General features: G+C 41.6%; 1 protein-coding gene across 1 annotated transcript; it reads left to right on the top strand.

Annotated features, from left to right (window-relative positions):
* The first annotated feature begins 13,571 nt into the window (after positions 1-13,571).
* Positions 13,572-16,095, top strand: fmoda (fibromodulin a). The gene is made up of 2 exons (XM_088922080.1): positions 13,572-14,481; positions 15,944-16,095. The coding sequence occupies exons 1-2, from the start codon at positions 13,572-13,574 to the stop codon at positions 16,093-16,095; spliced, it is 1,062 nt and encodes a 353-aa protein (XP_088778206.1).
* The last annotated feature ends 1,712 nt before the right edge of the window (positions 16,096-17,807 follow it).

Genomic DNA, 17,807 nt, shown 5'->3' with positions numbered 1-17,807 from the left:
GGGTCTGAGCGCTAGGAACCTGCACAGTATTTACCCTGTGACTGAAACATTCCACATCCTCGTATGGCGAAGGCCCCAGACTACTGATGCCTTTTGATATCCCTTCCCATCTTGAGGGATGCAGAAGCTAATGGTTTTCTTTTCCTATTCCAACATTTGGTAGGAATGTGCTTGCCAACAGAAAATCTCAGCTGCAGGAACCTGCAGGAATAAATCAATAAAGCGGAATAAAGACAAGAAAAGGGCTGTTTTAATACTCACCTTGACTGGCTTCTAAATGTCAGAGTAGCTATCCGACATGCATTTAAATAGTGAACAATCCTAAATCTGATTCATTTTTACTGGGACAGCTAAAGAGAAGTTATAGTAGCAATTGGAAGACTTATAGTTTATTTACACGTATTTGTTATTTGTTAGGAATATGGAAAAACCTGCAGTTTATTTACCGCAGCTGTTAAAGTTGTAGAAGCAGTTGTACAGTAGAAGTTGTTAAAGTTGTTGTAGAAGCAGCTTAGTCGGCTTTTGCCCCTGAGTTTTCTCCTGATACAATTACTACCCAGCAAACTACCTCTAAACCTGAAAGTTTTAAAACACATTGCAGCACCAAAGCTACAGAATACCGAAGCTGTATACTGTATATATATATGCTGTATATAGACATTTCTAGACATTTACCTGAATTGCTCCTAAATTTCCACTTGTTAAGGTGGGTAAGGGGATGAGTTCCATATCTGGTGATCTCCTGGTTATATAGACCTGACCTTTGACCTTCCCTTTCCAATGTTCTGCTTCTGACATCTGTCTGGGTGTCAATATCCCTTCATTCTTGTTCCAGTAAGTCATATGTCCTCACCACACCCAGGGAGTCTGCTAGGCTACACACTTGGCATGAATTAAAAGTGAGTTACATATATATGTGTTCTGAAGCACCAGAGTCCCGCCAAAAAAAGATGGAGCATGTACCCAACAGGAATTTTCAAAGAGAAACTTCTCAGGCTCCTTTCTTCATTCCTTCGATCGCCTTGAAGATCCGAAAGCACTTTTGCAGTTTCATCTATTGAAATCAGGATCATTCTAATTCTTGTGTGGTTCTAGCACTTATTTGGTACATATTTGTATTTGGTACATATTTGCCCATCCCAAAGATACCACATCCTTTCCCATTTTTCCCTCATAGCTGAAAACTAAGGCTTTATTTCTCCAGTGGACAAACAGTGATGGGCAAACTGAACGCTCACTAATAAAATAGGCAACTTGCCCACAGTTTGCCACAGGGAAAATGTGGGGCTCCAAGTATCATTTTGCCTCCTAAATTTTCGATTTCCCCCATTTCTAACTTCATTTCAATGCCTGTAACAGTAAAACACCTGTCAGAAAACAAGTTTGCTGACAGAAATTGCAACGTTCATTATCTGTAGCTGTGAAGTATTTGATTCCAGATTGTCTGCAACTGAGCAGTCTCCCTTTTCACCACCCAGACCCTTATCTCCAGAATGACTTCTTAATATACTTAAAGATTTACATAAAATATTATCCTAACATCTGACTGCTCTGTCCTCTGGGCCTTGGAAACACCTGTTGGTCTTTCCTCTGCTACCCTTCTTTTTACAACTTGTTTCAGACAAATCAATCAGCTGGTTGATTGTGTGCGCTGGCTCACTGCAGACCCACTGTCTGCTCTTATTGAGACTGGCTGTAACTTTAAGACTGAACTCGACTTTGTTTTGGTAGTGCTGGGAGCAGATGGAATGTGACTTGTTATTGGAAGGCAGAGCAGACTTGTGTAAAGACGATATCCCCATCACAGCTCCAGCGGATCGGAGGAGTGCTTTTGAGCTGCCTGGCTGTGCAGTGCAGAGTGTTTGTAACAAGCCCACAGTTATGAAAAAGGCCTGGGGAGCCCAAGAGACCATGTGAGAAGTCCGGCTCTGCGATAAGAAGCTGCAGGAGGACTGTGAGAGACCTGCAGGCAGTCAGACACTGTAGGCCTGTGAGTGGCAGAGGAGAGGGGGAACGCGCAGCTGTGATCTGAATGACCACAGCGCCCCCTTCAATAAACACCCCCGGGGGGTTCAATCACTTCTGTTTCTTTACACTGCACAGAAAGGCAATCACCCTTGAACTGGATTAAAGTGTTATTAAGCAATATTCATCTTTGTTTGAGCCAAACTATTTTCTTTTGAAACGCAGCATTTTAGAAAGATAACTCAAGTTTTGGGCCTGTATTGATTAATTGACATTGTGGTGCGCACACCAATTATCTCATAGTTTACCCTGACCATTACTGGAATTTAATACATTGATTATTATCCTGTAAAATCAAGTAATAGAATCCCACTAATTTGTACTTCCTACCGGGAATTATTGTAATGAGTATTTCCTGGATTTCCAGGGATTTCTGACTGTATCTATGAGGTGTAGTAGAATGAATTCACCAATAGGTGTCCTTCTTTTGTCTTTTATGAGGTGCTCTTGAAATGCTGCTTTATTCTCAGCCCCTAACCTCTGCTGCTCTCAATCCTGCTATTTTGTTAAATATAGCATCACACACCAGAAAAGACTCAGCTCGGTTTCCATTCCAAGGAAAACAAGAAAGAAGCAGAGATCAAGAGATGTGTCCAAGACTTCTCACAATATCTTAGATCTGTTGAGACTCTTGAACACCATCCAGAACAAAATAAAGACGACAACGAGCAAATGATTTTTTTTGCCCATCAGATATCTTTTAAGGGCTGGAGGAGAAGGATCTTATTTGTATTTTTAAACAACTGTAAAATGGATTTTGAAGTAAGTATTGTCCAAGGAGTGAAAGATGAAAATATTTACTGTTGGTGTTGCCAGCCCATAAAAGACTTACAGCATAGTTGTTTTTGAGATGTGTCAAACATTTATTTTGGCATTATTACTCCAATATTTCACTCCAAAAGGAGTAAGAAGGAATATGGATCATATTAATTGTTTATAATTTAAATCGGATATTTTAAAACCATGTATTGAGTTTAACTTTCTTCAAAACAATGAGTTAATAAACAGTTGTATTGGAACGAGAAGACCAGGTGTCTTCATTTTAAAAAAAAAGAAAACATTAAGTTGTATGTTGAAAGTCCAGAAGTGAACAAACAGTATTTTTAAATACATAGTTTTATTGTGTTAAACATATACCTGTAAGAGGTTTTATTCTTTAAAAAAAACGAGGGCAAATAATCCATTCAAGTCTAAAATCTTTGGAAACGGGCCCCTTTTACTAAACAGGTTTCTCTTTTTCAGAAGCATGGCCTGCAGCCCGAAAAGTCAATGTTTAGATGTCTCAGTGCTGAATGGAAACAGGCACAGCAGCCGAATCCCAGAAAAAAGCCCTTTCCCTATAAACACGAGGAAATTAAGACACTTTCCATAGGTCTTCTGGATGGCTGAACAAAGACCCTCTGAAGCATGTGGCAAGGCTACCAACTGCTGCACTCAACCCTCTTCTGCCCAAAGCTCAACCAGCCAAGAGATGCACCCTGACTTTCTCACAGGCGTTTAAAAGCAGAAGGTCAAAGACAGCTGTCAATCGGGTGAAACACACTTTAAAATGCAATTCATCAACATTTCGTTTCCACTTACTAACTAGGGACTGGGTGGCACAGGTGGTTATGGGGACTTGGGGACTCCATGTGCATGTTAATCAAGAATTGCAAAGTTGTTTTTACAATGAAACCCTAGAACAGTGCAATTCTGCACTTTGTTGCTAATTTGCTCCTTACAGGCTGAAACTCGTGGCAGCATGCATAGGAAGTTCTCCCTATATCCACAACTGAAGCCTTCAGACTCTGATACTGTAAACAACGGTGGCTTTGCAGTGGGTGGGTGTCGGACAGAAAGACAATTTCACTAAATGCTGTGTCTGACAGAGCGCCTTTCTGTGTCTTTACAAAAATTAAACTAAATTTCCCTTTACTGTGTTCATCTTAACAACTAAGGATTCACTCTTCAGGCCTTAGAATAGTTTTGATTTCTAAACTGCCGTCAGTGCCTCCAACAGGATATTATGTTTAAGTTCTGGTATTACTGATATTTTTTTTGCTTTTTAATCCAAATTTTCTTGCCAGAATAAAGGCCTCCCTCATAACTTTAACCCGTACGTGGTACAGGTCAAGAGATAGAAATACAAACACAGGAAACATTATTTGTCTCCCAGTTTGTTTTCCTCCAGAGAATACAAAGATGTTTTATAAAACTGCAGCTCAACAGCACAGTTTAGAAGGCAGCTAGTGGGTTAATGTGCACAGCCACTGTCGGCCCTGTTACTGTAACTGTTGTGTTAAAAAACATTTCTACAGGCTCTGCAGTCTTGTTCTTCATAACTTCCATGTGTTACCTTGTTGGCTCTGGGTGACTCTTTAGATCTTTTCTGCATGAAGAAATCCCGAACATCAGCACAAATGCATATGCTTGTGTAACTCAGAATATAAAACCCCATTCATGAAGGCAGAGGGGTATGTTGCTGTATTTATAAATATTATGGTTGTAACATCTCTCCTGCACCTCTCCTGCCTTGCCCCCCCTCTTCTCTCTGCTGAACAGTCTTTGAGGATCTTGTAGCTGACTCTGTACTGTGGCCAAACCACAAGCCACTGTGGCAACACAAAGCCTCATGCCAGTCAGACAGCTTTGAGTCATGTACAAAATAACGCAGAGTTAGGTAGTTATTTTTTTATTTTCTTCTTTAAATGCTTTAAAAGTGATCTCCTGTGTCTCTTCTTGCTTTGGAACAAACAGACAAAAAACATCAAACAACAACGCAATTAAATAAAAAAACTGTACCCTACAGACTCAAATATATGCATCTAACCATGGGTGCACATTAGAAGTACTATAGCTGAACCGTCAGCCCCAGTGTAAAAAAGCAATTTTATGATTTATATAGGTTGTTTCATGGTAGTGTACTAAATGTGGTTTTGTCTTAGATTCAGAATTCCACTTCAGGAACATCTCCAAGTACCTAAATCATACAACCCAGACAAACCCTAAACCCCTAATGCCAGCAGAGCAGTACCTTGTTCCTGGTAATCAGATGCCTCTTGAGAAATCCTGAGGAGGGATATCACCACAACACTGTCATCCTGCTCTGTGAGCCCTGTTCTGGAGTTTAAAACTATTTTCCCTAAATCTAACAGCAACAGTATTGCTGCAGAATGTCTTCCAGGATTTTGTTCTGCTTTGTTTGATCTTTAAGTTGTTTTAAGGGATCCTGTTTGTTAGCATCCAAGTTTAATATCTGAAACAATGTCATCTTAACATCACCCTCCCCCATAAAAAAATCCTCTGGGAATCATGTTGCTTTGATTCTGTCGAAACGTGACTCAGAGTTTGGCTTCAGGAGGACAGCACATTTCTTCTTTATAGCACGGTTGAAGGCAGTGTTACAGACAAGACGGGCCGCTGTAACTAGAGTCACCTCGTCAGTTTCTGAAACTCTCACATCTGTTCCACAGGGTGGCCAGTGGGTTGGAAAGCCTGTTTTGGAAGCGTGCTCTGTAACTCTGGACTCGAACATTTTTTTCATTCTCCTCAGCAAGAAAAAATTGAAATCACTCCCATCTGGATTAGAAGCTGTGGACATCAAGCAAAGCTGAAAGACAGGGACATCTTTGATTTATAAAGACACATGCAGCTAGAATCTTCTGAGAGATGTTGCTGGTAAAATTAAAATAATGACAGCCAAAACATTTTTTTTTTGCTGCAAGACTTCATGGAGTCTATAAGCACACAGTACCTCTGGAGCCAGCCAGCTCATATTTATGAAGAGCTAAGCCATCAATTAAGATCTGAGCAATAAACCTTTGCAGTAGATATAATTCAGCAAATAATATACTGTAAATGCTTCTTACAGTGAGTTTTTCATTGAGATGTGCTGTATTTTAATTCTTTCAGTTTTGAAACGCAAGATATGAACATAAAACAATGAGAATTACAATACCACTAAGGAGGAACATGTGATCCTCTTTCATAAGGGGTAATTGAGCTGTGAGATTACTGCCAAAGCTGTTGTGAATCACCACAAGGGGTCCTAACATCAAAGCCAAAGTACAGATGAAAGGGGACCCAGGAGGTCACCAACAGTAAAATCAAGCTTGGAAATTTCAGCTGCTGTGGAGAAAAATCAGAGTGTTCGTGAAAGAATGAGTGCAACCGCTGAGATCGAGAAGCCACTGTAAAACATCCCAAAGACAGACCTGGATTTCTACAGCTGGTCTTAATTCTTTGGCTGAAAAATGGGAAATTAGTGTTATTCTACCTTAATAATGGGCCCCATGATTAACATAATGCTTTAAGGGAGCACAACATTTTGAAGATGCCCTTAAAATAAGAAATAAATAAATGTGTAAATGAACAGTTTTGTATTTACTGAGCACAGCAAATACATCCCATACTTTTGCTTTTTGCTATCTCTACCCTGTTCAGACCCCAGAACAACAAATCAGTACTACATATTTGCACTGCATGTCAATTAACCATTATTTTATGAAATAATGCAATGCATAATTCAGTTTATGGACAAATTTTAAATCTTAAAGTAATCACATTAATCTCTCATTGGAACCTATTTACCCATAACTGTCTGGGAGTATTTGATATGACCCAATCCGCTGTAAAGTGTTTAAATACAGTATATCAGCACCCCTACTGCACGTACCCTGAGCAGCTGGGTCTCCTGCTTCTGCAGCACATGCATAACAGAGGCAGGGATGTCACTTTCTGCTGACCGTCAATATCTTGCGCACAATCATACCAGTGTTTTTGTTGCAAGGTGTAGCAGAATTAAGAGAGGGGTGAGAGTGGTAACACCCATCAGTTCAAGAAATGTTTAGGCTGGCACCCTAACTGTTACCTGTGAGTTAGCAATATTATAACACCTAAAATTAGAAATAATGTCTTGTCAAATCAAACTTCTCTGTAAATGGATAATGACACATGCCAGGTAGCACAGGGGCATAGTGACTAGTGCTGTTGCGTCACATGTCTAGGATACTGGGTTTGAATCTGGATCTGTGTGTGTAGAGTTCGCATGTCACTCACTGTGTTTATGTGGGTTTTCTATGGTTTCCTTCCATAGTCCAAAAACATGCTGTCCAGGTGAACTGGGATCTCAGTGTCTCCGTGCTGTGTCCTGTCCACTGTATGCAGACAGGTCCTGTCATGTGCCTGTGCCTGCAAGGTCACGCTCCTCCTCACTGTGAACGCCTGAGGAGAAAATGAATCCTGAAAATGGAGGAAACGATGGACACTGATGTTCACACTTCATCTGTGCCTCACCCCAGAGTAGGAATTCATCAGAGGAATGGGGTGATGTGTACTTTACAGGGCTCATGAAGTTCAACGTTTTCTGAACACCTTCGTCCTATCTACTGAAGCAAGTAACTGGCTGTCTTCAGTTTCTTCCATCTTATAAGTGGTTGCACTGGCATGATCTCCTTTACACACACATTTGCAAGCTGTATTACTAAATCAAACTGTCAAAGTTTCAAGGTGGACAAGTACCTCTTATAATATTTTTTTTTCCCTTTGGAATGAGGAATTATTTTGCATCTGCCACAGGTATACAAAGGAAATTCCTCCTATCTATCAGTCTTTCCAATTAGTCTCACACGTCATTTCATCACACACATCCATCTGTGCCCAAAGCCGCAGGTGTGCACAGCAGACACACAAGTGCCACACATTACAATAAGACAGGGCCTCTGCTTCGTTTGTTAAAATTAACAGCACACTGTGTTGGAAACAAAATCCTGCTGCCATATCTGGTTCTCATCTGGGCTCAGGCATCTTTCCCTATCAGGTCCCGCAGACATCACAGCTTCTGATGTGGGATTAGAAACCCAAATTAAAAAGAAACATCTGAGGTGTCTAATGATGAGGGTGGAATAACGAGCAGCAGTCCTTTCATCATAAAGCCACATATTGTGCCGTAAATGTGGAACTAGGGTACAGATCCAAGATCACACTGCAAACTTTAGAGATGCTTTGGAATTCCTGCATACTTTCAACTACTGTATCGTTAATGTCTAGTAACACTTGATTGATTTCTGAAACCCTGAGTGTCTAAAGTTATGAGTGAATTTAAGCAGAACAATAAAAGTCCTGTTCAAAAACTGTTCCTTCTCACGAGTAAGCCAATGAAGTATTCAGTTGCAGTCTGTTAACAAAGACGTGTCCTGTTTTCTTTAAAGAAAATGAATTATCAAATGCTCAAACACCAAAACAATCTTACTCTGCAATTTTCATGGAAATGTTTTTCTTTCATTCCTACTGTAGCTGGCTGTTGTCTTTCAGTTCAGCTGGTCACCCCCACTTTCACAAACGAAAATCTCCCTGACCCTGTCTCCTGGTTAGGGTTAGGGTTATGTGTTGCCAACTCTCATGTCCTAACTTTCAAATTTTCCACATAGCTAGGAAAGAAAAATACTAATTAATATTCAAATACATTTTAAATAGTCCATTAAACCCACCAGAAATGCACTCACTTATTATGTCATGTCATAACATGTCATGAGCTGACAGTGACCTCTATACAATTGGCCTGGTCTAGCTAGGTGACATGAACCAGCTCAGGTGCCCCCTGCCTACAGGGCATGGGAGCCAGCGAGCCTGTGACACTGCCAGTGAGAGCTGCATCCCTCCTCTGACTGATGCTGACTCTCCTGTTTGCCAGAGTGGACATGGCGGGCAGCTCTGACAATTGTAGCTTTGTGAAGGAGAATGAGCAGAACCTCCCCACACACACATAGACATAAATTAATTCATCACTGGCGACTACAAAACGAGAATATATTTAAGGCAAATAATTTCAGCAGCATTGTTTTACAATATCTACATGTTGTATACAATATATTTATATATCAACTCATAAGGAATCTAGATGGACAGGTGATCCAGTGATTAACACGCAAAGAAGCATCCATCTGCTTTTTAATAAACGTTCACCCGCAGTGTGCTGCTCTGTATCTCAGTATGGATACCATCTGGTGTCGCAGGAGATCTTCTGGGACCACAAAATTGGCCAAGGGCCTCTTTTTGTTTCACATTCACACCGTGATGAATGACGGATTGTGGAGGATAATCACTATGACTGTAGGAACAAGGAATGTAAAGTGTTTCCTGATGCTGACTGCAATGTTTTGTGTTTCGGCCAGAGGCCAAGAGAACTTATCCCCAGCCCTCCTGCGGAGGAAGACCAAGACAGGAGTGATGGCGGCTGCAAGCCGACTCCTGAATGCTGTCCGCCAGAATGAATGATTACTCAGCCCAGGTTACATGCTTGTCTAATAAAGGGGTTGCTTGCCAGAAATCTACCTTACAGGGCTATTAAACAATACATGATACGTTTTCAAACCTTAACTCTTAACAGCTTTTTTTTTTTAAGATTGACTTCATTTTACCAAATTTTGGGCTCATTGTTTGATCATTAGAACAAGTAACAAATGTCTGAAGCCCTGAGAAAGTGCATACACTTATATCGGGGTCTGCTATATTGTCAAGTGATGTCACTGAAAGGGTGCTGTGCACAACATTTTAACACCCTGACCCCCCATCTTGCTACTTCTTGTAGTAGTAATAGTGAAAAGTAAAAGTATTGTTATCATTATTATTATCTTTCCATTCATCCATTTTTAACAACTTCTTCCGATTCAAGGTTGCAGGGAAACAGCATTCAATGGGCACAAGGCAGGGTACACCCTGGATGGGACACCAGTCCACTTCTAGGGAAAGCACAGACATGCTCATGGAGAGAACTGTTACTGGGAGTGTCCTATTGTTTAAATCACAAGTACTGTCTTAATTGCTTTAAAAATGTCCTAATTTAAAAACAATTATATAGATTTATAAATGTTTTCTGTGCTGGTTTTATCTTTCCTGATTTATGAAATGACATCACTTAAAAAATCCTAATATTATTAAGTAGTAAGATGGGATCTCACAGTTTTGTGAGGATTCTCACATAAACGTTTTTAATGGACAGTTGATCAAGGCTCTGTATTTTCTTGTTGGGTTTGGAAGAAGTTTGAGTCTGGGATTGGTGGAGCACTGATTATCTGAGTGTGAGTGCACATTTGCATGAATGTTCAGCAGATGACAACTGCTGTTTGCTGTTTGCCTCTGCTTCACTTTTTTTTCCACTTTTTCTGACTCATTTTTTAAACCCTGCCAGGCCTCCATTGAAGCACTGCTTGCCTTGCGGATCCCCTTGTGTAACAAAACAGAGCAAGTCTCCAGTTTCCATGAAGGCATCAGTGCTCTGGATTGCCTCCTTGGAGAATGTGTAATATGGCACTTTTTGGCTTCTCACGCTGGAAACAAAAAAAGATGTGGGAAAACAGCGAAGCAATTCCTTCATGTGAGACTTTTTTCAAGTGAGCAGGCACCAGCCCAGTCCAAACTGAGGCAATGGATAAAGTTTCCTGGAGCTCCAGACACAACTGCTTTACCTGATGACTCTCCGACTGGGAACCTGACACGAAAGGAACCCTTATTGCCCTTATAACCTGTCCCTTCCTTTTCATCTCCGCAGCTTTCCATCACTTTAGTGTTTTCACTGGCATGGAAGCCTGTCAATTACTTCCCAAAGTGTAGATATTTTAGATTTCGTAATGTAATCAGAAAAATACGGGTTATCCAGTGCTGGCATTAATATTTTTTGCAATGTGTTTAGCAACAGCATAAAGAGGGAAAAAATGGAAAACAGGAAAAAATGGGAGCAAAGATTTGTTTTATTATTGCGGTTTCTATGTTTCCTTCGAAGACCCAATGGAAATATACATTGCCTGTGTAAAGTGTACTTGTTGTGCTTGGAATCAGGTACACTGTACCAACAGAAGTGCCCATGACACACTTTGATCTACCTTTTCTGGCCTGCATTGGACAAACTCTCTCTCACAGGATATATTGTTCTCTTCCGTTCCTGAAATATCCCCAAACTTGCATTTCCGTCCTGTCAGATAGTGCCGTTGCTCTTCCTTTGGGCAGGGGGAATCAGAATGTCGCTTCAATTTTTGTGCATATTTTTTTCCTGCACATATTCCTTAACTGTATGCAAGGGATAATGGGAATAAGCAGCACATCCTGCAAAGAATGAAGCAGGAAGGAAGCACAGACCCTCTTTTGCCAACAAATACAGTGATTGTGTCACTGGAAATGAAGACTGCATTCATAAGTCTAAGTTAGGATATTTTTAGTTGCATAGTGCTAAGAATGCTCAATAGTGTATCAGGCTTTAATTCATATATATTATATTCCATCCATACCAGCTATATACCAGCTTCAAGGTTTAAAAGACATAAACTAATACAAATGTTCACTGGGATTTTGCAGATTTTGGAATTAAAACGCATAATCAAACTCAAACTGATTGAGCTCTTTTGCTGAAATCTACTGAAAGGAGGATAAGATGTTACAGATGAGGCCTGATCAGGGTCAGATGTGAATGACTGCATGATTATTAATGTTGTCTCAGAGCCGTCTCCTCCTGGATGCTGCGCCATCTCAGACTCAGGCTCTCGAAGCCCGACTCCTTTTTTTTCCTTCCTCTCTCTCCCTGTGGTGGAGCTCTCTAGCTCTTTACCTCTTGGCTCCAGCTCTCCATCCTCCTCTGTTCTTCTGACAAGAACCTCTGTGTCACTCTTGTCCCCTCCCTCTCCTGCTCCCAACACACTCCTCTTCTGTCACTTTCCTACTACCCATTCGCCAGCTATGTTCAAAGAACAGAAACTGCCTCTTTCATATCAGTCCCTAACCTTTTATATATTGTATGTTGCCCTAGATAAATGCAATTATATAACAGTAAAATAATAATAATAGGAGGCAAGGTGGCAAAGTGGTTATCATTGCTGTCTCACAGCACTGGGGCCCTGGGCTCCTGGAGTATTACCTGTACGGAGTTTGTATGTTCTCCCCGTGTTTGTGTGGGTTTCCCCCACATACTTGTGGTTATTTGGTTTCTGAGAAAATTGGCCCTGGTGTGAATGTGTGTGTCTTTGTGTCAGTGTGTGACCTACGATTGACTGGCGTCCCATCCAGACTGTGCCCTTTGCTTGCTGGAATAGGCTCTGGCTCATACATCCTTGTAATGCAGGGATGTATTGATGAATAATTATAATCCCAACCTTAAGGTGTATGTTCGGGAGGCCAACAGCTTGGACAGGATGTCAACTCATATAGCGGGTCGCCGTCAAATCATCAATCTGTGAAAATTTGGGTTTTGAAAGATTTACCAAATTAACAATTTCAATCAAGTCAGGGATGGACAACTGCAGTCCTTGAGGACTAATGTTTGTTTGGATTTTCAGTACACACTATCCTTAATCTTCTTATCTGAACAAATCACCTGCTTCAGTGATGAAAAGAGAATAGTTTCAAGAGTTTAGAAATTGCTCTGTAGGTTTGACTTATTATTTGGGAGGGATCAGTTGTGTTCATGTCACCTCCACTTTGGCCTACTCCCAAAAACAAACACATGCCAAAAGGAAAAAAACAGGTCACACCCCCTACTCAGTTAATGAGAAGGTCCTGTTCAATTCTCAGGTCTAATGAGAAAAACAAGGTTGCCATTACAGTGCACATGTCCCTAACCTGTTTTGCAGATGGGATTAATACTGGCTAGGTCATATAAAACAGCCAGCCTATGCTAATAGCTAAGGATCTCTGATGGAACAAGGAAGCCTGCAGTAATTGGACAGGTTGAAAAAAAAGGCTACTCCAGAGAAGGTATTTACAAACTGTTATACATCTTTAGCACTCAGTCCCAGAAAGAAAGCCACAGGCAGAGACAGGACAGCGAAGGACTGCATTATTTTTATCCAGGTTGGTGTATTTTTCTAAGTTAAAAAGTACCTTTGTAAAGAAATGTGTATGTCAGATTGCAAAATAATCCTAAATTAATCATGAAAACACATGCGTAATTTTATATAAATGAACATTTATTCACTTTACCTGTATTTAGAATTTGCACTGCAGAGCTCCCTGCAGATTTGAACACTACTGGGATTCATACATTTTTTGCTTTCAGTTTTGGGTTCTTGCTGGCTTGAAAAGTTCAAAATATTTTCTTCTTTTTCAGGTGGGATAAATGCTGATGCACATCGCAAATTGGGCTAGAAAGCAAACATTAATCGCCCACTTTCTGTAACACATTTCTTGCAAATACCACACTAATTCAGACATTTCTTGTAGGTTTCTTGATTTGAGAGGCATCATGATTAGATACAAAATAACAGCATGCCTCCAGCAAGGAAATTTTATGACAGAAGTGTATTGTTTTATCATGGGAAATGTAAGAAATAAAAAGCTGAATATTTCTGTATTTACATTTCAACAGATCAAAAACAACCTTTTCGGGGTTCTCTTCACTGTTTCAGAAGAACAGTTCTCTTGGTCTATCAGATCACTTGATCACAAGACATGGTCTTTTAAAAGATAAATTATTTTCTGATCGAATGCAATCAATGTATATACAATATGCCATGATATTAATAAAGATGCAACTCCTTTTGCAGCTCTTGCTCCATTTCCTGGGCTGAGTACTAACTGCAAGAATGAGACTGGCTGCACTCCTGCTAACGACGGGGCTGTATGGACTAACTCTGTGCCAGAACCAGGACAACTTCTTCTGGTTGTCGTACCTGCGTGAACGCTGGGCTGGCTACAATTCCAACAGAGGGCAGGACTCCGTGGGCTCCCCGGGCAGAGAGTGCCCACTGGAGTGTGACTGCCTTCCCAGTTTCCCCATCGCCATGTACTGCGACAGCCGCAAACTGGGGCACGTCCCTTTCGTGCCGTCCCGGATGAAGTACGTCTACTTCCAGAACAACCAGATCACTTCGATTCAGGACGGGGTGTTCGACAACGCCACCGAACTGGCCTGGATCATGCTGCACCGGAATCTGCTCAGCACGGACAAGTTAGGGGCAAAAGTCTTCTCCAACCTGAAGCAGCTGGACAGGCTGTACCTGGACCACAACAACCTGACACGAGTGCCCCAGGGCCTGCCCAGGTCACTCAGGGACCTCCGGTTGTCCAACAACAAGATCAGCAAGATCCAGCCCGCTTCTTTCGAGGGGATGGCCAACCTGAGTGTGCTGCTCCTCAACGATAACTCGATTGAAGAAGTGGGGGGAGCCTTGAAGGGGCTGACGTCTCTGTCGCTCCTGGACATCAGCAACAACAAGCTTAAGAAGCTCCCTGACAGCCTGCCCGAGGGGCTGCAGCAGCTCTACCTGGAGTTCAACGGCATCGGCTCCATCCCCAGCGACTTCTTCCGAAGGTTTGCCAAGCTGCAGTACATCCGGCTCTCCAATAACAAGCTCACGGACGAGGGGATTCCCTCCAACACCTTCAACATCAGCAGCCTGATCGAGCTCGACCTGTCGTATAACAAGCTGCAGAAAATCCCCCCTGTCAGCACCAGCTTGGAAAACCTCTACTTGCACGCCAATCAAATCAAAGGTACAGAACTTCTGGTTTTAATGCCCTGTGAGCCTGTATTGTGAAACAGAACGTGCAAAATCACAAGACATAGCTAACCTTAATCAGGACCTTAAACCTAGCCCTAATTCATCTTCGCCTAACCCTAAACTCTCACCCTTGTCCTACCCTTAGAAATGTCTGCTGTGATATACCATGATACAGCAACAGCATAGTGAAGCATTGTTGCAAACAGTGAACAAATGGTGAGAAACATGGCATTATTCCGCCTGCAGGAAACTGCCGAAAAGCAAAGCATCTCCAAAGCTTGGGAAAACTGGAAAAATGTGAAACTATTGTGCAAACCCACCACAATATACACTCAAAAAGGTACTGTAATATGTGAAACATGTGATGTGATTCATTTCCCAAGTACTGTCCAGACGGGCTGGGAGTACAGTAGCTGCTTAAAGCCCCAGCAAAGTTTTGCTCAGGGCTGCTTTCTTCCCCAGCAGGCAGCATTGATTTACTTTCTTTTCTGCTGTCAGCTGATTGTGTCCTGGTGGGGAAAGGTGTGCCTGTGACTCCAGTGTGTGATTTACAGTCTGTTTGTATTTTCCTACTTAGAGATGCTGCAGATGGAGAGTCTAGTGATATCTGTAAACGTCTTGTCTGTCCTTATGTTCGTCTTGTAATTTCTTATTATATGTTATACACTGGCTTACCATGCAGTAATTCTTCTGTGCAGTGACACCACCACATTTCCTGTGGCCAACACTAAAATGACTTTCATGCTGTTTTGTAGGAGTCCCATACAATTAAGATAATGAAAGCTTCAAAATCTTAAGATCCTTCCTAGAGCTTTCCACAGTGAAACAGCAGCTTATAAATATAAAATGCATTAAAACAAAACACATTTAGGATAACCTGTTAGCTTACATGATCCTATATGTAACTTGTTTTCATGTGCTCTTCTCATTATAATCATTCCTGTTGTGGTTACCCTAGAAAATGTGGAGCTTACAGATTAAAATATCTTCAGTAACAATTTAAACAAGAGGGGTGTGCACAGGGGCTGTGGGAGTGTGGGATAAATTACCCGGCTGTGTGGTTGAAGCCAATACCCTGGCTTCTTTCATGAAACAGCTGGATGATATTCTGGGATTAATTAACTACCAACTACCAAACTGGCTATATGGGCTGAATTGAAATGTGTAAAACACTGAAAAAGCCTGTGAAGGTGTATTGAAAGATGTAAAAGCATCATGTCACTTACATTTGAATTCACTGTGTATCTTTCACCTTCTATTAAGGATTTTTCAGTTTTGAACACCTAAACTGAAGTTCGGACAACCTGAAGTTCTGACATAACCGACTGCACGTTTCGCACACCCCGCAAGCAGATCTCTCAGAGAAGCACGGCACCTAAAGCGCTCAGGGGCTGCACTTTGACTGCTCTGCGTGCCAAGTTACGTGCTGACGGCCCCTCTGTGTGCCTTTCCAGAGTTCTCCGTCAGCAGCTTCTGCTCGGTGATCGACATCATGAACTTCTCCCAGCTGCGCGTGCTGAGGCTGGACGGCAACGAGCTCGCGGAGGGCGCGGTGCCCGCCGAGGCGGCCCTCTGCCTCCGCCTGGCCGCTATCATCGACCTCTAGCAGCTCGGAGCTGCTGCCAGGACAGCGGGAGGACGGGAGCGCGCCGGCCACACCCACAGCAACCGGCAATTTCGAGGAAACGATGGGTTTGTCAAATCCCTACCACACTACAAAAAAAAACACCATGTAAGAAAGATTAGTCCTTTGTTAAAGTGTCAATCTCTGCTTTAGCATTGCAAGCATTCAAATAAAATAGCGTGAATGACAGGGACACCCAGCCTGAGGCCCTTCCAAAGCACTCCACCGGTAAATCTCACAACGAGCACTCCTGTGCCTGACTGTTCACAGCATCTGTCTGGCAGACGAAGACGACAGTTTCCAATAAGGTGCCTTGTAAGGCTCTAGTGCTCTTTAATATTTTGTATTTTCTTTGTCAATTTTTTGTTGTATTTGTTGTTACCCATAAGATTAACTGGATTATCACCAATTCTTTTAGTTAAGATGTAGGCCAGAGTGTTTCCCAGGACTTCACTCCATACGGTGAGTGAGAGTTACAGTCTACAGAAAGCAATCCAACCAGTTTTTGTTTTATTTGCTCTGCATTTTCATGACATATATAGAATTCCGGGTCATCATGCCGACCTCTGACCTCTGACCCCACCCTCTGAGTCTCCGTATAAGATCTCCAGAGCTACATTCTCAACAAGATCTTTGACCCAGAACACTTCTGCAAGGGGAGAAATGGAAAATAGGTACACAGCAACAATGCATATTGAGTTTCCTTTATCAAACACTGGAAACATTAATATGAATGAAAAGTTATTAAACACCATTGTGGGTACTTAGTCATGGAAAGCATTCATAGTATTTGCTTCAGGAGAGAATCCTTGGGCCAGTCTGACAACTTCCTAACCTTTAAAGACACTGAATACCTAATCTCATTTGTACCTTTTCTTATGTTCCAATGTTTAAAAAAACATTTGCGAGACCTAAAAAAAATACTATGTGTCTGAAATGTTCTATTCCAGGTTAATTAAGTCCGTTTCCTCAAATATTATATTGTCCTGTTATTGCAAGCCTCATTAGCTTACATATATTTAAATTATATTTTAATATGACTTATTTATCCCACCGAACAAACTGCATAGGTATTGCATGCTTATGAAACATGTTAAATGCCTTCAAGATCTGGCGTTTTAGTATGATGATTACATTGTCGATTATGTATAAGTACAAATAAAATCATATTTTACTAAGAAAATACCTCTCGGTTGTTCTGTTATATTGCAAAAAGTTTGCAACCTCTAAATGTTGAAATCACTCGAAGAATCTGGGCAGAGAAATGAAAAGCTGTTGTTGACAGTCATGTACTGTACTGTTACGCAGACCGTAGAAGCGAAAACTCTCATTTCCGGATCTAAAGACGCGATTTAAGGATTTTCGTTCGAGCACTCTGCTCCTACCAAAGATACGGACCTGCTCGACTTCAGACAGCTTTAGACGCTGAATGTCTTCGTGCGATTTTTAAAGTAGGGGGCAGGCAGCATTTTCATATGAAGATACTAGCAACCTTACGAGAAAAGTGGTCTGAATGGCGCCTCTCATTTCGCAACACTCCTTGTGTTCTCTTATGAATGGCCAGTTCATTCCTGCACCATTTACTGGTGTAAATATTTCCCTCCCGCAGTAAAGCCCTATTTAAACAAGTGTCTGGGTGTAGACATGTCCTGTTGGCAGCTCCGTGAAGTTGCCCCCCATACAAACAGCACAAA

The sequence above is a fragment of the Atractosteus spatula genome, chromosome 7 (assembly GCF_055471065.1).
Source record: "Atractosteus spatula isolate fAtrSpa1 chromosome 7, fAtrSpa1.hap1, whole genome shotgun sequence".
In the NCBI taxonomy this organism is placed as follows: domain Eukaryota; kingdom Metazoa; phylum Chordata; class Actinopteri; order Semionotiformes; family Lepisosteidae; genus Atractosteus; species Atractosteus spatula.
The sequence above is the reverse complement of the archived record's forward strand: the minus strand, read 5'-3'. Positions and strand labels throughout refer to the sequence as shown.